The sequence below is a fragment of the Bubalus kerabau genome, chromosome 4 (genome assembly GCF_029407905.1).
Source record: "Bubalus kerabau isolate K-KA32 ecotype Philippines breed swamp buffalo chromosome 4, PCC_UOA_SB_1v2, whole genome shotgun sequence".
In the NCBI taxonomy this organism is placed as follows: Eukaryota; Metazoa; Chordata; class Mammalia; order Artiodactyla; family Bovidae; genus Bubalus; species Bubalus kerabau.
Genome location: NC_073627.1, coordinates 129,622,375 through 129,647,342, shown reverse-complemented (window position 1 = coordinate 129,647,342; position 24,968 = coordinate 129,622,375). Strand labels below are relative to the sequence as shown.

Below are 24,968 nucleotides of genomic sequence, written 5' to 3'. Positions count from 1 at the left end.
AGTCTTGGATGGCAGCAGTACTGTTGTTGATAGTAACTTTAATATTCCAAAGAACTTGGAGAAACATCATCCAAAGGAAAAAAATACAAAAGAAAAAAAAAACCTGTGTGTGAATTGCTTATTATAGTTGATCTACAGTGGCAACAACAACAACAACAAAACAAAACAAACAAACTGGCAACAACCTAAAAGTTCAGTATAAGTGGAATGAGTGGATAAATGAGAATGCATCAACTAGATTAAATATCATGTAGTCACTAAAGTTACAATTATGAGGACTAGATGATGGAATTTATTTCTGATGGTTAATAAATGGTAAAACTGTGGTATGCAATCCTTGCAACTTTAATATAGGGGCTAGATGAATACATGGAAAATCCCATGGACAGAGGGGCCTGGCGGGCTACAGTCCATGGGGTCGCAAGAGTCAGACATGACTTAGCGACTAAACCACACCAGATGAATGAATACGAGGAATGAAATGAAAACAGGTTATAATGTTAAGGATGGCAGAACATGGCTGGTTTTTTTCTTTCCTTTTATGTTTGTACAATATGCACACTATTTTGAAGAAATTAATAGCACATTTATGTACAAATACTGATCTTTTCATTAAAAAAATGTTGACTGAATGTTTGCTCCCAGGCATGCTTCAGGAGGCACAAGGATAAATAAGAGATAGTCCTTGTCCTCAAAAGGGTAGGAGAAAAACTTAGACACAAGGGGATTCTATCATTTTGCTATAGGACTCCTTGCTGTTAACGCCATAATTCATCACTCTCTCTCATAAATTTCATTTGGATCCTACAGAAGTCATTGGAACTTGGAGTCTGCGAAACAGAGAGCAACTCAGAAAAAGAAAAGCTGAAGCACAAGAAAAGCAAACTTCACAATGGCAATATCGGTATAGTATCACTGCAAGGGAGAAGGGACTGATATTTACTTAGCATATGTTACTTAAGAGGTGCTGAGAACTTTTATACACTATAGTTTATCTTTTCATCAATCCCACAAATCAGGAGCTGTTATCCATATTCATCGCCCCCCCCCCCAAAAAAGAAAGAAACCAAGTCTCTGAAGGTTAAATCTCTTGCCTAAAGTCACACAGCTAGTAAAGTGATGGGAACAGAATCTTCTTGCTGCTCTCTTTTACCAGGTGATCAAATTATGTATATTGTAGAGAGGCCTGCTGTTCAACCACTTTAGTAATATAACCATTGTTGTTGGGAGTAGGAGACACCATTGAGAAGACCCCCAAGCTTGTTCTCCAAGCTTTCTATTAGTAAAATTCTTCTTTAATGAGTGTAGTTAACTCTCCATGGAGTAAACCAAAGCACTGTCTGTAAATGAGTGATGGAAGAGTCTGAGAGTTCCTGTGTCCAAAGTCAGCTGTATGGAATCTCAGGGAGGGAAGACATGAGCATGACTATACAGTAGGCAGCATCTAACGGCCCCATGTAGAATATAACTGTGAAAACAGAAGTATTGCTTGCTTGGAGGTAGAAAAGGGGAACCCAAAGAGCCACAGTACAACATCCATCTGAGCCAGGGTTTCTCAACGCTGGTGTCACTAGAACTGTGGGTAGGAGAATCACTGGCCTCTAGAAACCCATAGAACTTTCCCTCCCCAGTTATGACAACCAAAAATGCCGGCAGACATTGTCAAATGCCTCATGGGGTGGGGGAAGAGGAGGTAAAATTGCTCCCAGTTGAGTGCCACTGATCTAAGTTCTCTTCTTCTTTTAAAAAAAAAAATTTTTTTTTGTTGTTGTGCTGGGTCTTCGTTGAGGCATGTGGGCTTTCTGTAGTTGCAGGGGCCACTCTTCATTGTGCTGCATGGGCTTCACATTGAGGTGATTTCTTTTGTTACAGAGCATGGGCTCTAAGTGCACGGGCTTCAGTAGTTTCAACATATGGGCTCAGTAGTTGTGGCTCATGACCTCTGGAGCAAGGGGTCAATAGTTGTGGTGCATAGGCTTAGTTGCTCGTCTGTATATGGAATCTTTTCAGACCAAGGATTGAGCCCATGTCCCCTGTATTGGCAGTTGGATTTTTATCCAGTATCACCAGGGAAGTCCCTTTACAGAATTTTGATTAAGATTTAGCTATGTATTTCTTCTTTTTTGGAAAAATGTGTCCTTTGGTGGCAAAAATAACATAGGTATACATTTTTCTAAGCATCATTTTTAAAAAAGCATACAATGCAGGTGTTTTAAGTTCCTATTCTCACTGTGGACGGAATATTGTCTGTTCTGCTACAACGTGTGTTTCTATAACACCAGTTAGCTCACATATAATTGGTAAATAGAGTGGTGTCAGTTTAACGTGGAAGTTGTGTTAATTTGTAATTTTTCCTAGTCAAAAGAAGCCAGAATAGTGGGAATAGAATTAAAAACTTCAGCAGGAAAGGAAAAAGCCTTCAACTTGGCTGCTGTGTAGATAGGATTCTTTTCAGCCTGCATCTGGGCTCCTTCTGCAGAGAAGGACATCACTAGCTCTGCAGAGATCTCCTCATATAGCAGGTTGCACTTCCTCCTGTGCTCAACTCTGTGGCAGCCTTGCTGGCTCAGAGCATCATCCTCATTTGAATGATCTCAGCACTGAAAGCCTGCATTCACACTGGTGCTTTTGTGCATTTTTTACCATCCCCAAGGCAGCCTCCCCACAGAAAAAGCTGCCTGTCTGGACTATCCCAGTTATCTCCCCAGTACCAACTATTGTTTATCCTAGTGTTATAAAGTTGCATAGGATTTGACTCATTTGCCCCAACTAAATTTTTTTCTTCCCATAAGCGCTGTCACTTTTAGTGCATGATTTTGCAGAAAGTGAGGTTTTTCAGGAATGCATATATGTTGTAGCGGAACCTTCTGTACTCAGGTCCTCTGACAGGTGACTCTGTTGAAGAATACCCAGTTGGCTCCCTGAATTCCATACTCACCAAGCAACCTTCTGGTCATTATTGGCTTCCCAAGTACCTGCTGGAAAAGGCGATGGCACCCCACTCCAGTATTCTTGCCTGGAAAATCCCATGCATGGAGGAGCCTGGTGGGCTGCAGTCCATGGGGTAGTGAAGAGTCGGACATGACTGAGTGACTTCACTTTCACTTTTCACTTTCATGCATTGGAGAAGGAAATGGCCAACCCACTCCAGTGTTCTTGCCTGGAGAATCCCAGGGACTGGGGAGCCTGGTGGGCTGCCATCTATGGGGTCGCACAGAGTTGGATACGACTGAAGCAACTTAGCAACAGCAGCAGCAAAAGCAAGTACCTGCTACAGAGAAGAAGTGCATTGTCACTTTGCTTTTCTCACAGTTTATTTAAAAATTGGTCTTTAGGTTTATGTATCAATCCCTTTGAGCTGGTTGCTGAGCCCTGACTCGAGAAATGGATGAGGCTGGTTTCACTATGCTCTTAGAATTGGGTTTCTGTACTCATTGGGTTGGGGGAGGGGTCCAAGGCTGAAGAAATCACTGGAGTAGGTGGAACCTTGGTGAGCCTCTTGGTAGCGGGCTGGCCTTGCTGTTGTGACGCATTTCTAGACTGCTGAGGGCTGTTCTCACTACAGTGAAACCTCAGTTCCAGAGAGAAAGGACAGAGTGTAATGGTTAAGAGCCCGGTGGCTGAAGTCAGATGACTTGATATGAAGACTGGCTCCCTCATGTCCCAGTCATTTCACCTTGGGCAAGTTACTCAGAAAACTGTGCTTCAGTTTTCTCATCTGCAAAATGGAGATTATAATAGTATCTGCCTTGTAAATTTATGTGAAGATTACATGAGATAACAGAATAAGTAAATTACTTAAAACAGCGCCTGACATGAGGAAGCACTATATATATATATATATATATATATATATATATATATAGTATATTCTATATTAATATGAGTACAGATTTCTATTTGGACAATTCATCCATGTAAGTTATTACATGCCCTTACAACAACTACATGAGGCTGGGCAGACACTATTTACTCCATTTTACCTCTGAAGAAATTGAGGCATAGGGAGTTTGACTTGCCCATGATCACATAGCTAATAATTAAGAGTACAGATTAAATTTTAGACCACACAGATATATTTGTATCTTTTGAGAAACTACCAGAAAGAACATGAAACATTGTATTACTCAGACTCCCTCATATAGAGATCTACATAGCAAATTATTTAGGATTTAATTTCTAGGATAATAAGTGTTTCCTGAAGAATTCACGTACATCAGTTTTTAAAAACGTTTCAAATTAAAAAAAATTTATACATCATCTTTTAAAAATTTGCTAATAAGGACTTTAAAATTTATCTTGTTACCTTGGTTACTTGGACTTAAACTTCAAAATGCTGAGCTATCATTTTTACCTTCGTATCATCATATTATTTCTACCTTCTATATTATTTTTAATATTTCTTTTAAACTATACTATTACAATATAAACCTTTAAAATATTGACTTCAAACTGGTTTTGATGAGACAGTCTTAAAAAAATTAATTATGGGAATTTTTCAGACACAACAAAAGTAGAACAGGGTATACATTTTTTGAGTGTGCATGAACTATGAGAACTGCAGAGGTGTAAAAAACACTGGTTTCATTCATCTTGAAAGAAAGTCCAGTTTACTAAAAGAATTTGGGTTTCTCCATTAAGCATAATCCTCATAATAAATCCTATAGGAGTGGTAAGCATGGAGAGCATTTCAGTCCTGTGGCCTGTTAGAGAAGGCTCTATGGGGCAGATAGCATGGAACAGAGAGTTTCAGTAAGTTTAGAAAGTGATGAAATGCTTATTTATAGTACCTCCCCCTCCCCCAGTCCATCTGTATTAGCCTTCTGTATTTGGTTATATTTGCAATACCTAACAATTTGTCATTGGCTGCAGTTCTCATGCATATCTTTCCATCTTCTAGATCTTAAACTATCAGTTCAAAGTAGGTGTAATATGACCACTCACACCTTTTCACCAAGCTGCTTTACCTCAAGAACATGTTTTTGTAGCTTTGGACCCGGCTTATAGTACATCTCATTCAACTCACACTGCAGCCTCTTAGCCTATTTTACATAAGCTGCTGCTGCTGCTGCTAAGTCACTTCAGTCGTGTCCGACTCTGTGTGACCCCATAGACGGCAGCCCACCAGGCTCCCCCGTCCCTGGGATTCTCCAGGCAAGAAGACACTGTATTAAATGAGCAAGCCAGGCTCATCACCTGCAGGCTTCACAGATGTGAAGCAGGGCTGCGTTGCAGATTTAGCAACACAATCATACCAGTTTTTCCCACTGGCATAGAGAAACGAATTCACACAGGCTAAACCCAAAGAGACTATTACGTAAAACAGAATGCCAGTCTGTTCATTTATAACATCAGTGATACATTTTCTATAACCAAAGTTTAAGTATACGCTCTCACACACACACACACACACACCCCGCTCACTAAGAAGGTGCTTGTTGAAGGACTCATCAAAGACAAAAAAGCCTAAGGGTCATTTCCTCTCCGGACAATTGAGAACATTTAGCACTGCTTCTTCATTGTACACACAAGGAGATTGAGGCCTGGAGAGATTAAGTGGCTTGTTCAAAGTCACGCCACAAGGCAGTGGGAGTCCTGGGACAGTTACTGCCAAACATTTATTTGAATTCTGGAGTCCTATTTTTGATAGTAATTCTGATTTCCCCATAGAGAGAAAAAACACAAGCGGCAAAGAACAGGGAAAAGAAGTGAAAGAGGCAGAAAGAGACAACAAAATACAGAAATGAAGGTAGAGCTTCCATCACAATTAGAAAAGGAAATGATGGAGAAAGCGCCAGCACCTGGAGAGAAAGAAATCGAGCCACCTGGGAGTGTGACCGAAGCTCTCTTTCCGGCAGTGTCCCCACAAAGAGTTGCGCCTGAGAAACATCTTTCTGAAGTAGGTCAAGAAAGTGTTACCCTTCAGGAAAATTCTTCTGAGTACCAAGCAACAGCAGTACAAAACCAACCTTCTGAAATATGCCAAGATATGGCTGAATCTGAAGACCTCTCTCCTAAAATGTGCCAAGAAATAGCTATATTTCAAGACCAGCCTTTCAAAATGTTCCGTAATATGGCTCAGCCTGAAGACGTCTCTCCTAAAACATGCCAAGAAGACATTGCAGCCAAAGTCCTTTCTTCGAAAACATCTGAAGATACAACTGACCTGGAGAAATGCTCTCTTGAAGCACACCCCAAACCAGATGTGCCCAAAGCCTCCACTCTTGAAACATACCAGAAAAGACCTGAGCCTGAGGAACCCGATTCTGAAACAGGTCAAGGAATAGTTGAGACTGAAAGCTTTGTTTCTAACACACAGCAAGAAATGGCTGTGCCTAAAGAGCTTTCTACAGAAATACACCAGGAAACAGTTGAACCTGAACACTTTTCTCATAAAATATATAAAGAAATTGCCATGTCTAAAGACCCCTCTCATAAAACAACCCAAGAAACATCTGTTCCTGAAAAATATCCCCCAGAAATGTACCAAGAAACACCTGGGTCCGAAGAATATTCACTTGAAATATACCAAGAAACACCAGGACCTGAAGCCTATGCACCTGAAATTTACCAAGAAACACCTGGGCCTGAAGACCTCTCTACTAAGACATATAAAGACAAAGATGTTCCTAAAGAATGCTTTCCCAAACTATACCAGGAAATAGGTGGACCCCAAGACCAGGATCCTAAAGCACACCAGGAAGATGCTAAGGATGTCTATACTTTTCCTCAAGGTATGGGTTTCTTACTGGGGTCAAGTTAGTGACACTGCCATTTCTTAACTGCTCCCTGTTCATAATCAGAGCACCAAATAGGCGTCTCTCCCTTGGACCACTGATTTATAGCCTTCTTTGACAATCCTGGGTTATCCCAGTTATCTCAATAGGTATCTTTGATGTCTTTGTCCAGTTTTAAGTGAAAAATGTTTATCATTCACTTGATATTTGGTATATTTCCATGAAATTTAAAGAAAATAATTGAAACTATAAGTGTATATAGTGGGTACCTGTATATACTATGCATTTTGGGAAGCTTTAGTAGGTGAAGAAAAATGAACCCTATGTAGAGTCAATTATGTGCAAAATATTTTGGACAATTATATTTATATTAACACAAAATCTTGGTGAATAAAGGTTTTTTTTCTAGAAAATTAACATTTCATGGCAAACTAAAGGCAAGTAAATTCATGGTTCAAGGTACTGAGAAAGATACAAAGACATAAAATAGGATCCTGATACTAGGGAACTCCTTGTTATAGGAGTTAACAGGCTTACCTATTTCAATATTTGTCCCTGAAAAGCATAGTATTTTAAAAACAATGTGACCTTTATTCAATTTTACTTGTCTCAGGGACATAACTGAGAGCCTTGGCTCTCCTATTCAGTCCTGTTCTCAGTGTAGAAAATGGGTTGAGCCTAGCAGCCTATCCCCAGGGAACTGTTTTCTAAAGAAATTCCTTTGGTAGCTTATTTTCTCTTTCTCCTAAAATATGAGTGCAACAAAAACCTGGGCTTAAGTTGGGTTCCAAGCAATATAGGTTTTGAGGAAATACCTTTTTTAAATTACAGTAAAAGTAGACATATGAAACACTACCTGTATTGACAGGAGTCCCCTGCTGGAGACGCGCCTCTAATCAACACAACACCAGATTCTCAGGGTTTTGTTCTAAACCCAGTGAGGTTAAGACAGGCAATTAATTAATTATTTTATGCTTTTTGGCAATTAATGCTTATCTTGTTTTCTCTTTTCTTGCCAAACAAGTAGAAATGTCTTCCTTTTTGCTGATTATAATATTGCTATAATGATAGTTATAAATGTTCATTATAATAAATTAAAGCAATATCTAAGTGACTATAAAGTGCCCTATGATACCACTTCCTATCTCTGATCCCCAATGTTAAGTTTTTGTTTTAACAAATGAGATGGTACAGTACATTCTATTTTATAACCTGTTTTTTTTACATGCCATATATATTGTGGCCATCTTTGTAATAGTAATGACATCTTTGTAACAGTCGTCCAGTATTATGTTATATATACAGCAATTTATTCAACCAGTCCTTATAATGATGAACACCTAGGTTACTGACAAGTTTTACTGTTATACCAGTGTTTAATGAACATCATGGGAAGTAACGGTTGTTTAACTAAAATTTATATAGTACTTTCTATCTGCCAAACTCTCTATTAAACATTTTTTGTGAATTACTTTATTCAATGTTAGAAACCCGAGTGGATGAATAATATGTCCCTATTTTATAGATAAGGAAACTAAGGCACTGGAAGCTTAAGTTGATCTGATTACTTCCTTGGATAAATTCCTAGAAACTGAATTGCTGGGCCAAAGGGTACCAGGATTTAAAGTCTGGATACATTCAGTCAGACTAGCCCAAATGTGTAGCAATTCACAGAATCCAAGAATTTATTTAAGTGCCTAGTCCCCATGCCCTTGCCAACACTGCACATGATTATGTTTTCAAAATCTGCGCCTATCTGCTAGATTTTTAAAGACCAACCAACCTAATTGTTTTAATTTCCACTTTTTTTGATGACCTATGCTACCAGGCTTGCTTTTAAAATTATTATGAATTTAAGTTTTTCCTTTTGAGAATAACCTGTTTGACTACTTGCTCCATTTTATATTTTGGATATCTATCTTTTTGATTAAAAATCTCTTTAAATAATAGTTATTAAATCTTTGCCTACATATAAGTTGAGTCATAAGCATTTTTATTCTTGTTGTTTGTGGTTTAACTTTGTTTATAGAGGTTTGGACATCTATATGACCAAAATTTTAATGTTAGTTTTTAGTTACTCAAACTTGTCATGATTTTAGTTTTTAATGATTCAAACCTGTCAATCTTTTTCTTTATGGCTTTTAGTCTGTGGTCTGCTTAGAAAGGCTTTTAAAATCTTAAGATTAAAGAAATATTCTATTGTTTCTACAACATTTATTGTATCTTAATATTGAAATCTTTAATTTATCTGAAATTTGTTTCTGTGCAAAGTGTGAGGTAGTTTTTTTTTTTTTCTCCAAATGGATAGCCAATTGTCCCAATACTGTTCACTGAATCTATTTTCATATTTTTTTTTTTGTTTTACAGAAATGAAGGAAAATCCCAAAGCAGAAGAACCAGAGATAATAGAAATTCCAAATGTGCCTCAAGAAAGTAACCCAGAAAATGACATCTACAGTTATGTTTTATTTTAATAATGTTCAACCATCATAGTCATCCAACAAAATACACATCTTAGTACATCATATGTGTGATTTTCTCAAAATACGGTGGAAATCTCTACAATATTCATTAATATTTTAACAGTATCTCCCCGCTTATAGATATATAGTCTATAGATATATAGACTATATCTGAAAGCGAGAATTAATGTTTTTTCTCAGGCTCTACCACATAGACAATATTCTGCTAGTGTGTATGTGTGTGCACGTGTGTGTGTGCACATATGTATATGTATGTGTAATCTGGGGAGAGGACAGTGGTGGGAACAGACTTAATAGCTTTACTCCCCTTAAGAATTAATCAAAGAAATGTTTGCTCTTGGGGGAAATTATCAAGCCCTCCTTTTTTCCATTTTTAAGGCTGAACAATTAAAATTTGGGGAAGTATATAGTTTTCTTGTAAACTTTGATCAATTATTAATGTAACAATATCAAAATTTTATGTAGGCTTAAGTTAGCTTTTAGTAATTTAATAATTTTAACAATTCTTATCATTCTAGGACTTCTTTAAAGATATTTTGGAGTGATGTATGTACTTGCATATTTGAATTTTGATTTTCTATTTTCACTTTTAAAATATTGTAATTGTGCAAAATGTACATTAAATCATTAGTACATGTTTAACTGTGTGGACATCATGGTAAGCACTGTGATGGTCAGAAGACCTATAACACATAGTCCTTACCTACTAGGAGTTTAATCTAGTCTCGTGGAGGAATAAAACAGAAAACAAATAATTACAAAGAAGAGAGTAATGCTAATGCTCTTTGGATAGAAGATACAACCAAGGGAATACTCACTTTTTTGCCAGAGTGACCTGAAAAAATTACACAAGTGGACCCTTGAAAGTTGGAGAAGATTTGTATTATAGGTGAGGATAGCAGCATTATTGTATGTGACACAGAGAAGTGTGAATTCAAGATATGTTTCAAGAAGTGCATGCAATGTACTACAGTTAATGCAAGGTCCATGTGGAATAGCAGAATTAAAGTTTGGCAAGAATCCATCTAGTCCTACCTTGGGCTAACCTCCTCTCATTGTGGGTGCAACTGTTGTTCTTTAAAATCCATGAATTTTATGATATTAAATCTAATATGATATGTGATAAGATCCAAAGGTTTAATTGATTTTCAGAAGGATCTTTCACTCAAATGAAAGATTAAAAATCATTATACTGGATCACCCCTGGTGGTTCAGTGGTTAAGAATCCACCTTCCAGTGTAGGGGACTCAGTTTGATCCCTGGTCAGGGAATTAAGATCCCATATGCCACGGGGCACCTAAGTCTGAACACCACAACAAAGATCCTCTGGGCTGCAACTAAAAAAAAAAAAAAAAAGGAATTATTATACTGAGGAGTGTTTCTCAAAGTGTAGGCAGATACCTACTTTGAATCATTTAGGGTTTGGTTTTTTTAAGGCAGATCCCTAGATCCTACCTCTAGAGAAAAGGCTGTATCATAAACTACAAATAATCACATATAATGGTTATTTATATAACCATATGTCCTCTAGACAAGATAATAAAAATTGCAAATCATATAATTAAAGTGCTACATATTTAAGTCCCTGCTTTCCATAAAGAGAACTTTTTCCTTTAAATCAAGTAACAATCTACTTCATCAACGTCTCCAAGTCTGCTGTGCATTTCAGAACATGTCACACTTGGTATCGTATTTTTGGCGTGACTATCATTGTATATGGTATCTAAGGCCAAGAAGGCAAATACCTCTGTTGGGCCACAAAGCGACTATCACTTTTAGCAACACCCCCATCTAGTGGAAAATTGCAGCCATTACGGCTCGAGTTTTACATCGTGCAAAAAGCTCAACAGTTAACTTACTTTTGTTTCATAGCTGCCCAGAACTGTTCCCTCCTGAAAACAGAATAAAGGCATTCTTTTCCAATTTCACCTGGAAAAAACCTATCAGAGGACATGTAGGGGTATGAATTTTATCAGTTTTTAAAGTTTTTGTTTTAAAACCTACAATCCTCTCTTTAAATCTTTGACTCCTTCTGATGGTTATTTTCTGATAGTGGTATATTAGTTCATGACAAATGAACATGTTTAGGAACAGCTTTTCATGGTTGTTAAACTTTTAAATCTGTGGAGTTTTATGACCTTGAATAATTTGTTTTGCAGGCAATATGTCTCTCTCCCTCCCCCCCGCCCAAGAAAAAACAGGATAAAAAACTCAGAAGTAGAATTAAGTATACAGAGAAACTTTATAAATATACGGGTGAGAGATGAGGTTATAAGTAAGTAGGTAAGAGGCCTTGGTGGCTTAGATAGTTAAGAATCTGCCTGCAATTCAGGAGACCTGGGTTCAGTACCTGGGTGGGGAAGATGCCCTAGAGAAGGGAATGGCTATCCACTCCAGCATTCTTGCCTGGAGAATTCCATGGGCAGAAGAGCCTATCGGGCCGCAGTCCATGAGGTCACCAAGAGTCGGACACAACTGAGCGACTAACACACACACGTTAAGAGGCCAGGCTAGCTGCAGGGTTAACTGGTCATTGCAGTGGCTGAAAACTGATTCTTGTAGGCCCTCAACTTTTTAGAGCTTCCCCCGAACAACCACTACAATCCCAATGTATATGGCCGTTGACTCCGTTTCATTCTCGCTTCAGTTATCGTGAGGTACGGAGCACAAGGAATAGTCCCCACTTCTTATCCCTACCTAGTCTGGTGTAGAGCTACACATCCATTAGATTTGAAACGAGGTTTATTTGCGTTTCTTTTCTGACGAAACATCCTTTTATTATGGAAAAATTGGGAGCATACAGAGAAGTATAAACGACCATCTGTGCATTCCTACTATTCAAGAAGTATTAACATTTTCTAACATCCCGTCATCTCGTTGTGTGATAACTGTATATACATATTCTTATTTAAAAATTAGCGCCATGCGTTGGATGAGTAGGTTGCTTATCATTTCGAGTACCTTTATGCATAAATCTTTATCGACTTGTTCTCAATGGGAAGGGCGGTAACTTGGACCCTAAAACTGAAGCGGGTCAGCGCGAGACAGCACAAGACACAGATTCAGAAGCGGGATAAGGCCTCCAACCTCTAATCGCCACCTAGCGGTAGCCTCTGACATCCCCCGCCCGGCGCCTCACTCCCCTAGCGCCCCCGCCCCGCGCGTGCTCGATCTTGGCGCCATCCGCCGGCACAGCTACTACGCAGGCGCCAGGTAGGGAAACCGGAAGCGGAAGGTTTGAACGCGTTGGGTGGGCGCCTATGACCCGTAGCCATGCGCGACTTGAAAGAGTCCAGGCCTCGCGCCACAGCGACCCCGTGCGGGTGTGTGAAACCGGCCCTGGAGACAGGTAACTTCTAAGAGGCTGGCGGTTCTGCACGCGTTAAGACCTCCAAGAGCTGGGAACCGCTTTCACTGCAGAGGGGGGACGGGACATGCGAGACCTTGAATGGCAAGGGTCGTTTTTCCTGTTTATTGCGAAGTTACGGATCATGTGCTCAGGCCACCACGTGATGTGTCTGAGGCGAGCGGGATGATGTCATCTCTCTTGCTCTTTGGTGGCTAAGGTTGGCAAGGTCTTGGCAGAACAGCCACGTACACTAAGAACTACTGTGTACTGTGACCCCATGCACTCCCTTTATTGCTTAAAACTAGTTCGTTTCATGTATTGTGTTGTTTTCAATTGAAAGCATCTTATATGCAACCCGTTTCCTCATCTTTTATTATTCTTTGCTTTGTATCTCACACTCCAGTCAAACTGTTTTGTTCCCTTCTTATGCTAGAAAATTTGTCACTTAACTTTGTGCACCTTATTCCCTCTATTTGAAATACTCCACAGTCCTGACCAAGGTCACATACATAGTTATGGTAGCATAGAATTTGAATTATAGTAAGTCTTCTAAAAATGAATTTTTCCTTTCACCCATGTTCTTTCCAGTTTATTATCTAAAAGGATATAACAAGGCATATGTAATGATGAGGATATTTATATGTACTTATGAATGTTTTAAGAATCTTGTTTTATAGTTGAATAACATCTGGCGTGCTGTGGTCCATGGGGTTGCAAGGAGTCAGACATGACTGAGTGACTGAACTGAACTAAACTGGACTGAACATCTGGTAGAGGCTTCCCTGGTGGCTCAGTGGTAATAATACACCTGCCAAGGCAGGAAGTGAAGATTGGATCCCTGGGTCAGGAAGATCCCCTGGAGTAGGAAATGGCAACTCACTCCAGTATGCTTGCCTGGAAAATTCCATGGACAGAGAAGCCTGGCCAGCTATAGTCCAGGGCGTCATAAAGTTGGACACGACTGAGCATACACGCATGCACGAAACATCTGGTAGATTTTAAAACTATGAAGTCAATTTGTTAAAGAAAACATGTTTTCCTACATTTTTTCTTGACCTTTTTTATTTGTTTTTGCTTGCTTGGAAAAGAAAAATAATGATGGTGGGTTTTAATACATTGTGTTAACACTATTATGTAGAAAATTGTGCCTTCTCTTTTAAAAATTTTTATATTTTATTTTTAAAATTTTTTATTGAAATAAAGTAGATATATAATGTATTAGTTTCAGGTGTACATCAAACTGATTCAGTTATATGTATGTGTGTATTCTTTTTATTCATTCTCTTCCATTATAGGTTATTATAAGATATTGAGTATAGTTCTCCATGCTGTACAATAGGTCATTTTTGGCTGTTTTATGTAGAATAGTGTGTATATGTTAAGCCCAAACTCCTAATTTATCCTCCTCTTCCCCTTTTGGTAACTGCAAATCTGTTTTCTGTGTCTGTGAGTCCATTTGTTTTGTAAATAAGTTCATTTCTATAATTTTTTTTAGATTCCACCTATAAGCAGTATCATGTATTTGGTTTTCTCACTTAGCATGAAGTCTGGTTTACTTAGCATGATAATCTCTAGGTCTGTCTGTGCTGTGCTTAGTCGCTCAGTCATGTCCAACTCTTTGACACCCCATGGACTGTAGCTAGCCAAGCTCTCCATCCATGGGGATTCTCCAGACAAGAATACTGGAGTGGGTTACCATGGGCTCCTCTGGGGGATCTTCCCAACCCAGGGATTGAACCCAGATCTCCCTCATTGCAAGTAGATTCTTTACCTTCTTAGCCACCGGTGAAGCCCAAGAATACTAGAATGGGTAGCCTATCCCTTCTCTGGGGAATCTTCCCAACCCAGGAATCAAACCAGGGTCTCCTGCATTGCAGGGGAATTCTTTACCAGCTGAGCTATCAGAGACGCCCCTACGTCTGTCTGTGTTACTGCAAATGGCATTATTTCCTTCTACTTGACCTTTTGATTAATGATTTCTTACCTAATTTTCTTCTGTAGGGAATCTTTTAACTGAGCCAATTGGTTACTTGGAATCCTGTTTCTCAGCCAAGAATGGTACTCCAAGGCAGCCATCCATTTGTAGCCATTCACGGGCTTGTTTAAGGATTAGAAAAAGCATCTTTAATAATCCTGAACATTCCTTGATGGGCTTAGAACAGTTTTCTCATGTGTGGTAAGTTGTTTTATAGTTAGAAATGTACTCTGAACCAGAACTTGTCTCTGAGTACTCCAGTTGGAAGTACCCTTGGAGACTGCCATCCAGACCACCCCTGTCTATTGCATGGGATTCTTGGACTATAGGCATGAATGTGAATGTTGGCATAACTTGGACGCCCTCAGGGAAGTGTGGGATCCACTGAGGGGGCACACTGCATTTGCAGTTGTTCTAACTGTGATGGATGACTGAAATCCATCAGTAGGCCTCAGTGCTGCCCATGGGTCATTATTCTGTCTTCTAGACCAGGGTTCAGCAAGCTATGGCCCATGGAGCAAACCCATCTCATCTTCTGTTTTTTTAAGTAAGTTTATGGGAACACAGCCACGAGCATTCATTTATGTGTTGGCTGTGGCTGCTTTTGTGCTACAGTAGCAGAGTTGAATGTTCATAGCAGAGACTGGTTGACCTGCAAACCTTAAAATATTTTCCAGCTGCTCCTTTAAAGAAAAAGTTTATGGACTTTGCTCTAGACCTGTGAAGTATTAAGTCTGCTCTTCCTAAAAGACGAAAGAGACCTTAGAAATCTTGATACTTTTAAGTAAAGTGTTAGCTATATTAAGGCCTGTGTTATACTAGCGTTACTTGCCGTCACTTAAATTTTGTCTCTGTTCATTCTTCCTCACCCCAACATTTTTTCCCCCGCTGATCAAAATTTAAATACCATTAAAGGCATTCTTTCTGTTTTAGTTTGTGAGGATTATAGTTTTTTCCTCCTCCATATCATTATGATAGATTAATTTCTTTGTCTTCTTTTCTTACTCAGTAATTTGGTTTATTTTCCATAGGATTTTGTTTGTTTTTCACAAAAATGGTCATTTGAGCTATAAGGCAAAAGTACAGCCTCCTAGGCTGAATGGTGCAAAGACTGGCGTTTTCTCTACAAGGAGCCCACATCGTCCCAATGCAATAGGACTGACCCTGGCCAAACTGGAAAGGGTAGAAGGTAATTTATACTTTTACCTTTTCTTCCTTAACCAAAAGAAGTCTTATAAAATCAATGTTGTACTCAGCACTGGCTGTTATTCACAGAAATACAAATGGTGTTAGCCCCTGAGACCCACCAGATATTGAAGAGAATGAAATGATTAAAGGAATGTGAACATTGAAACACTTTGAAATAAGCTCTCATAGGATGCTCAGAGTTAGTTTATGTCACTGCACTTATCAGAAGTTATTATTTCAAAATAACTCTTAAGATTTCACAGTCATTAAATTAGCAACCAAATTTTTTCTAACTCGAAATTCTGTAAATACAAAATGATCTAAAAATAACTGGACACGCTCAAAATTTAACACACAGCAACTGGTTGCACGTGCATGTATGGTCAGCACCTGCGGTGGTCGGTCATTTCTTCCTTGCAGCCCCGAGGAATGAACGAGCATCCTAGCTGCAGTGCTGCTGTCCACTGAGACATGAGGCAGAGGGCTGGGATGAAGACCCCATAGACTGAACATCTGTCAGATTGTGGGAGAACCTGTGTGGAATACTAGATTAGTTTTAACTGCGTGCTTGTGTATAATGTTGCTACTGAGCTGTTCATTTTTGAAAGCTTCTGGTTCTCAAATCCCTCCAACCTGATCAGCACATTTGTGAAAGAGGCAGAAGATGGAGTGGCAGCTATATGGGAAATCGGGACATTCCAGGCATCAGCTTGCTTGTTTGTAAAGTGGCCAAAGGAGAAGTATTCACTGTGGGATATTTTTTTGAGGATCTTACGAAGGCTCTAAGGGTACATTACAGACTAAAAAGATGAGAGCCATTACTTCATTTGTTCTTTCTGAGAGCTTGAACTCCCTCGCTGGATTATTTCAACAGGGCCTTGGTTAGGTTTTCCAGAAAAATTCTAGAGCCAATCCAACTTGAGTTTTCTCAGTTTTTGATGGCTAACCAACTTGGGTAATAGTACTGGAACATTTTATGATTGTTTGTGCAACCCACACATATTTTCTGAGCACTGAATATGTGTCAAGCATTATTCTAGGTGCTGGGGATATAGTGGCAAACAAATATAGATGAAAATCCCTGCTCTCCAGAAGAGCTTAGCATTCTAATGGGGAAGATCAAATCAAAGAGGTGAAGACAAACACAGCAGCACTATAGACACTCCTGTAAGCAAGCAGTATAAGGATAACCAGTGTTTTTGTGGTGCTTTGCAGTTTATAAAGCGTGTTCATGTATGTTATCTCACAGTGGCTCGTGGACTTGCTAGAGTAGCAGTCTGACTGTTGTGGATGAGGACACTGAGGTCTTGGATGTTTGATAATTTACCCAACAGCATCCAGACAAGAGTTAGTCTGACTTCAAATCCCTTGAACTCTCACTTGTAACCCCGTGTCTTTTGCAGACATCATTAGGCACAATCTATCACTTAGAAAGTCCAAAATCTTCTTTCCAGAGTTCCAGATTCATTCACAATAAGCATGTTTTAGAAATCAGAGTCCTTTGTTAGTCATGTTTTTCTTAAATGAAGATAGGATCGAGTGTGATCACATGTGGTTTTTTGATTCTCACTGGACCAGTTTTCCAAGGGTCAAGTTAGTAGACTCTGCAGCAGAGTCTACTAACTGGACAACAGCTGTGTAAGTGGGACAGCAGGAGACCTTTCCTTAGTATTTGGTAATCTGATTTATATTCTGCTTAATTATATGATGGAATATTATATTTCTCTTGCTGTGTAACAAATTACCACACCCCATCAGTTTAAACAGCACACATTTATTACATGTTTAAGACATTATGATGTTTCTATGGGTTAGGGAGTTGGGACACAGCTTAGCTGGGTCCTTGCTTAGAGCCTCACCAAGTTTCAGTGAAGGTGTCATGTGAAATGAGTTATTTTCTGGAGGTTTGACTGTGGAAGAATCCACTTCCAAGCCCACTCTGGTCGTAGGCAGAATTCACTTCCTTACAGTTGTGATCCTGAGGGTCCTGACCTCTTGCTGGTTTTTGGCTGGTGGCTGCCTCCAGCTCCTAGAGGCAGCCCATAGCACCTAAGGACCACCCACAGTGCCTTGTTATATGGACTCTCCCAGCGTGGCTGCTTGCTTCATCAAGCCCACAAGAAGAGTCAAGTGAATCTGCAGCAAATGCAGGAGTCTTAGATACCATAGTCACTGGAGTGATATCAAATCATACTCAAGAGGAGGGGATCATACACCACTAGGTGATGAGCATCACAGGGCCACCTTAGATGCTGTTTGCCACAGTAGAAACCATCGTCAGTCCCACAGAGGTGATACTCAGGACTCTGAGGTACCTGGGCTTCCCTGGTAGCTCAAACGATAAAGTATCTGCCTGTAATGCGGGAGACCTGGGTTCAATCCCTGCATCAGGAAGATTCCCTGGAGAAGGAAATGGCAACCCACTCTAGTGTTCATGCCTGGAAAATTCCATGGGCAGAGGAACCTGGTGGGTTACAGTCCATGGGCTCTCAAAAGAGTCAGATACGACTGAGCAACTATCTTTCTGATGTACTTGGAACAAAGTTAGAAACCTCCAGTGATGCAAAGGTGAGTGGGCCCCACCTAGTGCTCGAAGGCCTACTCACTGTCTAGGGGGAGAGACTCTAAGCAGGCCATTGCCAGACCACGTGACAAGGGTGCCAGGAGAAGTTTGAGCACAGGTTCCTCTGCAGAACCCAGAGGAAAGAACACTTTTGTCTGAAAGAGCCAGAAAGGCTCTGTAAAGCAGGTATTACATGAGAGCCTTAAAGAGCAAGCAGCAGTCTGACAGGTTAAAAAGAGAATGAGTTTCTAGGTAGAAAGAGAAGTGTGTATTGGCACCAAGTGTAAGAGAGCCTGGTGTGTGAAGGAACTGTGACTAAGCCTGGTGAGGTTTAGGCAGATGGTGTTGAGTCTCTAATCGTTTGTGCTGTTCTTCATTGTTAGTATCTCTAAGATGTTTTTCACATTACAGGTGGAGCTGTCTACCTTTCTGGAATTGACATGATTCATGGCACACCTGTACTAGACATAAAGCCCTACATAGCTGATTATGACTCACCGAAAACTTTGATTGAGTCTTCAGGGGACTTCACCTTACAGAATAACCAACATAAACCAAAAACCGTGTCCCAGTCTGAAGGCAAGACTGATAGCTGTGACTGGCAACAGCTCTCAGAGTACAAGGAATCACAGCCCTGCCGCCGCACTACGGAGAAACCCAAATGTCCTGAAGATAGAACTTCAGGGGAAAACAATGTGGGATCTGATGACGCAGCAAACACCCAGCAAAGCTCACCTGAGCCGAGGAAGAGAGCAGCAGAGTTGGGTGAAGAATCCAGTCCCAGGGTGGCACAAGAGCAAAGTGGCCCACGTATCCAGGAGAAGAGCCCTTCAGAGGAACAAGAAGACAGCAGGCTGAAGAGAGGGGAAGAAGCAGTGGCCCCAGAAGGACACGGCCCAGAGATGTCCCCCAAGGCTCCTTCCAGGGTGGCCGGTACAGCCCACTGCAGCCTGGTCCCTGCCTGGGTGAGAGAGGCCCCTGTGGCCACCTTGGCAGTCCGGTTTACTCCTCACGCAGAGATGGACCTTGAGCACCTCAGCTCAGGTGAACCAGGTACTTTCCACTTCTTGTTTGTGAATAAGAGATGAGCCTTTGCTAGGAGATTTGGCAAACTTGGTGTTTCTCCCATCCAAATACTAACCAGGCCTGACCCTGCTTAGCTTCCAAGATGACATTAGGCATGTTCAGGGTGGTATGGCCATAGACCAAATTGCTATTTCTGAGGGCAGGTATATAGAGTATTGGTCATTATGACTTGTAAAGAAACGTAGGAGTATAAAATCAAACTTGGACAATGTCATCATCTGATGGCTTTCAGTCAGCAACTGTTCAGCACAGAGTCCCAGCCACTCAGTCACGTGTTTACTCAGGACAGCTGCTGCTCAGGAATAGGGCCTCTTGTCAACTCGTAGCAGTAGTTCTTGGAGTTCTCAAATGGCATGCAGACGCTAAGTTGTGCTTGTTCTATACTTAGGTAGATCTTCTTTCATCTGTTTCACTCGCTGACTAGAGAAATGTCTCATCTTATTTTAACTGTCAGGTGGCCAATAGCTCAGCCTTTGGCACAGAGCCCAGTAGTAAGAATGAAAGAGTGTCTTACCACAGAAATTGTCCCTGTAAAGTCCCAGCACTGCAGAAGAGCCGCCACAGGTCTTTTACTTGGTACCTGTTTAATACATAATGTTAACAAACATTGTTATCTGGTTTTTCAAGCCCACAAGCAGATTCCAAGCAGCTGTCTAGAATGAAGGAAGGGCCCGTTAAGAAGTGGGTTCAGTGGTTCCAGTAAGAAGTAGCCATTTCGTTGTTGCCAAGGAGAGGTCAGATTTCACCTGCCACTGGGTGGTTGTGCTTCTCACTCTATCCTAAGGCTTTATGTTTAAACAGAACGTTTAATTTTTAAATTGATCTCTTTATTTTAAAAGTTTTATGAACGTTGTTTAATCACTGCATCTAGTTCATGGGGGGGCTTCCCTAATGGCTCATGGGTAAAGAATCCACCTGTAATGCAGGAACACCTGTTCGATCCCTGGGTCAGGAAGATCCCTGAGAAGAAAACAGCAACCCACTGCAGTATTCTTGCCTGGGAAATCCCTTGGACAGAGAAGCCTGGCAGGCCACAGTCCATGGGGTTGCAAAAGAGTGGGACATGACTTGGTGACTAAACAGCAGCAGAACAGTTCATGGGAAGAGGAAGTCAGTTTTGGGTGTTTTTTTTTCTTTGGAGGGGTCACGCCCCACATGGCTTGTAGTGTCTTAGTTCCCTGACCAAGGATTAAGTCCACACCCTTAGCAGTGAAAGCTTGGAGTCCTAACTAGTAGACCACCAGGGCATTCCCAAGGAAAGTCAAAAAAAGGATTTTGTGGTAGAACAAAGCAGTGCTGCCTAAAAGGTACCATATATTTGCCCCTTGTCTGGTGGTTATCATGAAATGCTTCCTGCTTTGGAAAGTTTTGTGTTTTTCAAACTGTAGTTCATTGAGAGGCTACATTATGTCTTACTGATTTAAAAAGTGATTAAAAAGAGAAATAATGAACTGTAACTATAAAATGGGTGCTGATTGATTTATAGCAGCAGAATTTTGAGCCAGGACAGAAATAAGAAATGACTTCAGAAAGTTTAGAGTGTAGAAAGGATAAAAAGATGTTGGAATGGAGAGGTGGGATTGGCACTGGAATAGAGTGCTGTGGGAACAGGAAGGAGAGTGTATTCTAACTTGGGGAGCAGAAAATCTGGGGAGGCTTCTATCTCCTTGGGGAGGAAATCTGAGAAGGCTTCTTGGAGGAAAGGGTAAGTATTTGGGCTGAGCTTGGAAACATAAGTAGGCAGGGAAGTGAGGGAAGGGCACCTGCGCCAAATGAACAGCCAAGGGAAGACCTAGAGCTTCTACGGGAAACAGTTACTGAAGAGTGTGGTGTCTTGGGAACCCTTCTTTTTAGAGTGGCCTTAGAATCGTTTTATGTACCAAACACGAAAGGAATCTTAGCACTGCATAATTAGTCCTCAGTTTTTGACCAGAGATTGTATTTCATGACTTTACTTACTAACTTTTTAATTGGACATAGTCCAGAGTGATATTTGGCTGTTTTCTAAAATCTGAATTTGTTTTCAGAAGGATAAAGACAGCACCTCCACCCCCCAGTACCACTCCAGATGATATTTTGAACAGGGACAACATTCTGTAAAGCACCTGCCTTCCTGGTAGAGCCTGGTCTTTGTTTGGATGTATGTTATGTGGCAGCTATTAAAAATTAGGTCACAGTTAATCTTTTATTTAAGTTTTGTATGTAATATATTTCTAAAAATTATAACACACCCACAGTGTTATAAACATAGGAAATGTTTCCGCTTCCTGTGTTTACTGACATACAAACCTGGGGAATGGGGTAGCCTCTTCCCAGTGATGGTGTTGACCTTAGTCTACCCGCTTCACTGTTCTCACAAGGGCTCTCCCATTTCTCCTACAGAAAGTAGCGTTACTTTTACTTGTGGGTGTGTGACACCTCCCCTGCCTGAGGCACCCTGCCCTGCCTTTAGGTAGTGCTCTGGCTATGTGTGGCCTTCTGAGCATGCTGGGACTGTCATGCCTTTCAGTGACCATGCCTGCATTGTGAGAGGAAAATGACAAGGAATTGAATTCAAGTCTATGTTGAGCTTCCCTAGTGGCTCAGTTGGTAAAGAATCTGCCTGTAGTGCAGGAGACCCAGGATCAATCTCTGGGTTGGGAAGATCCCCTGCAGAAGGAAATGGCAACCCACTCCAGTATTCTTGCCTGGAGAATTTCATGGACAGAGGAGCCAGGCAGGCTACAGTCCATGGGGTCACAAAGAGTTGGATAGGACTGTGTGACTGACTTTCACTTTCTACACTGAGCATAGAAAGTGACATTTTGGGTGCACAAAAGTGAAAGTTCAGCTGTCCTGCTTAGGAGACTAAGGAAAATTATTGCCATGATTTTCTTTGCTCAGCAGATTTCGAATCTGGGTTGAGTGTGCATAAATTTAATATAATGACAGTACCACTTGAATATACCACTTGAATATGTACCACTTTAATATAATGACAGTACCACATTCTTTATGATGACTAAGTAGATTTCCAAGTGATATTCAAGGCTCCAACCAGCCTCCACTTTGAAACTCACTGTACTGAAATTTGACTTGCTTGATTTTGATAATTAAGTCATGGGGTCCTTTTTTGGGGTGGGGTGGGGGTGGGGGCTGTGTGCCTTGTGGGATCTTACTTCCCCAGCAGGAATTGAACCTGGGCCCATGGCAGTTAATGCATGGAGTCCTCACCACTGGACCACCAGAGAATTCCCAAGCTGTGTTCTTCTTATTGCAGGTGTTGGTCAGGCTTCATTTAAATATTTTCAGTCAGCGGAGGAAGCAAGGCATGCCATCGAGGCTGTGCTGTCAGCTGATCCTCGGTCTGTATATCGACGGAAGCTCTGCCAAGATCGTCTCTTTTACTTTACAGTAGACACGGCACACGTCACATGCTGGTTTGGTGATGGTTTTGCGGAAGTCCTAAGGATCAAGCCGGCTTCTGAGCCTGTTCAAATGAGCAAGCCTGCGGAGTCCCCGGTGTCTTTGGGTTCGTGAGGATCCTCCATGGAGCCTGTAAGACAGCCTGATTGACTTGGGTGTGGCTGTTGGGTTACCAGTACAAGCTAATGATGTGCCTTCTTTGCAAAAGGAAGTAACATGACACTTTGTGATCTCACACATTTGGTGATTTGGCTTGTTCACAATATTTATTTGAAAAACATGTATTTTAATAAACTAAGAGGTATAGAATTTGGAGAAATCACTATATCATGATTGCTTTTGATCAGTTAATACTGAAGAATCCAAAGGTGATGCTATGTCAGGGTTTTCTGAAAGAAGTAAGTTGTCCTTGGTACTTGGTAAAACTGGGCAGAAGTTAGGGGATGTGTTCAGCCATTCATGTTGGGTTTTTTTTTGTCTGAAAAAGCCTGATCTCTCTATTTTGTTCTAAATCAAACTGAGTTATGATATCTTGAGAAACTAACAAATCAAAATAAAGTTGTTATAAAGATCTTTAGAGACTTTGCTCCCCGCACCCACGTATGTGTATATATTTAATACTGATTCCAAAATGGTGACTTTAGGATTTCTTTGGATGCCTTTGTATCAGAAAAGAAAGTCATTCTGAGAAGTCCAAGAAAAATAACTTAATTACTGATTTATTTCTTATTTATTCTATGACCATTGACTGAGAACTACCGTGAGTGGGGTTTCAGTGGTAGACTGAGATTAAACTGGATGCCATTCTTGTTGCCAGTCATAGTTGTGGAGGAAGAAGACACAAGCACATTGTTGTATTACAGTCAGATAAAGAGAGTAATTAAGTCTGTGCACGATTCCTGTGTGAGCACCACACAGGAAGCAGCTTCAAGAACGTATTGCCCATAGATGATTTTAGCAATGTGATCCCAGATAGCTGAAGATTTATGATCAGCATAACCAAATTAGACACCTGTCAGCATGACACAGGCTTTCCTAATCGTAACCATAAATCTTAATAGCTGATTGATCATGGTTTTGAAATGAGCCCTGCTGCCTGTAGATACTTGCAGAGTCATTTGTGGCTCATGACACTGCATTCCGGAAACAAACTGGGTTGTCTTTGAGGTTACCTAGAACCTCTTGGGGAAGTATTTTTAATTTGATTTGTAAAAGCTTTTTATTTCAAGACAATTATAGGTTCATGTGTGTGCTAAGTCGCTTCAATGTGTCTGATGCTTTGTGACCCTATGGACTATAGCCTGCCAGGCTCCTCTGTCCATGGGGATTCTCCAGGCAAGAACACTAGAGTGGGTTGCTATGCTTTCCTTCAGGGGATCTTCCCACCCAGGGATCAAACCCTCGTCTCCTGTATTGCAGGTGGATTCTTTACTGCTAACCCTATAAATTCATAGGAAATTGCGAAAATAGTGCCGAAGGCCTGTGACCCCTTCACCTAGCTTATTCTCATGGTAACATCTTATATAACTATGGTATAATGTTAAAACTAGGAAACGGACATAGGTAACAATCCATCCTTTATTTTGATTTTGAATTCTTATCTCTTAAAATCACTTTGAGACTGAGTGACTTCCCCGGTGGCTCAGACGGTAAAAGTGTCTGCCTGCAATGTGGGAGACCTGGGTTCCATCCCTGGGTTGGGAAGATCCCCTGGAGAAGGAAATGGCAACCCACTCCAGTACTCTTGCCTGAAAAATCCCATGGATGGAGGAGCCTGGTAGGCTACAGTCCATGGGGTCACAGAGTCGGACACAACTGAGTGACTTCACTTTCACTTTCAGGTCTTGAAACACAAAATGTTGATATTTAATATGGAGAAAATAACTCTGAGGACCATACCAGTCAACTTTCTAGCAAGAGGACTCTTCCATTGTTTGCGGTTTTAACATACATTCTCAGGGTTTTAGAACTAAAACCCTAAATATAATCCAGCTTAGTTTTCTGCCAGCTCATCAGTCTCTTCAGTATTCCCAGTGTTTGGCCTTTTTCTCCCTGCATAAGCCCCTCAGTGACGACCCTTCACCCCGGCCCTGTGTAGCTCATTATTAAAGGGTCTCCTTTACATGAGAGCAGGTCTGTTCTCTGATAACTACACTCTCTGGCAGGGCCATAGAGGGTGAGG

General features: G+C 40.7%; 2 protein-coding genes across 3 annotated transcripts; both read left to right on the top strand.

The window, feature by feature from the left end:
• The first annotated feature begins 655 nt into the window (after positions 1 to 655).
• Positions 656 to 10,662, top strand: HEMGN (hemogen). Its single transcript, XM_055580252.1, has 3 exons — positions 656 to 904; positions 5,671 to 6,734; positions 9,105 to 10,662. The coding sequence occupies exons 2-3, from the start codon at positions 5,744 to 5,746 to the stop codon at positions 9,209 to 9,211; spliced, it is 1,098 nt and encodes a 365-aa protein (XP_055436227.1). The 5' UTR covers positions 656 to 904; positions 5,671 to 5,743; the 3' UTR covers positions 9,212 to 10,662.
• A 1,751-nt stretch (positions 10,663 to 12,413) lies between these two features.
• On the top strand, positions 12,414 to 23,355 carry TRMO (tRNA methyltransferase O). 2 transcript variants are annotated; one of them, XM_055578602.1, is made up of 5 exons: positions 12,414 to 12,569; positions 14,571 to 14,745; positions 15,576 to 15,733; positions 18,707 to 19,348; positions 22,776 to 23,355. In XM_055578602.1, the coding sequence occupies exons 1-5, from the start codon at positions 12,494 to 12,496 to the stop codon at positions 22,898 to 22,900; spliced, it is 1,176 nt and encodes a 391-aa protein (XP_055434577.1). In that variant the 5' UTR covers positions 12,414 to 12,493; the 3' UTR covers positions 22,901 to 23,355. The 2 variants fall into 2 exon arrangements, with proteins under 2 accessions (XP_055434577.1, XP_055434576.1); XM_055578601.1 differs by having other exon boundaries at positions 12,415 to 12,569; positions 22,641 to 23,355.
• The last annotated feature ends 1,613 nt before the right edge of the window (positions 23,356 to 24,968 follow it).

Excerpts from the sequence above, each read along its gene's own strand:
- TRMO (XM_055578601.1), top strand. The coding sequence starts at position 12,494 with ATGCGCGACTTGAAAGAGTCCAGGCCTCGCGCCACAGCGACCCCGTGC. Across the intron at positions 14,746-15,575 it reads GAACAGTTTTCTCATGTGTG|GATTTTGTTTGTTTTTCACA; the intron begins GTAAGTTGTTTT and ends TATTTTCCATAG. Across the intron at positions 15,734-18,706 it reads CAAACTGGAAAGGGTAGAAG|GTGGAGCTGTCTACCTTTCT; the intron begins GTAATTTATACT and ends TTCACATTACAG.
- HEMGN (XM_055580252.1), top strand. The coding sequence starts at position 5,744 with ATGAAGGTAGAGCTTCCATCACAATTAGAAAAGGAAATGATGGAGAAA. Across the intron at positions 6,735-9,104 it reads TGTCTATACTTTTCCTCAAG|AAATGAAGGAAAATCCCAAA; the intron begins GTATGGGTTTCT and ends TTTGTTTTACAG.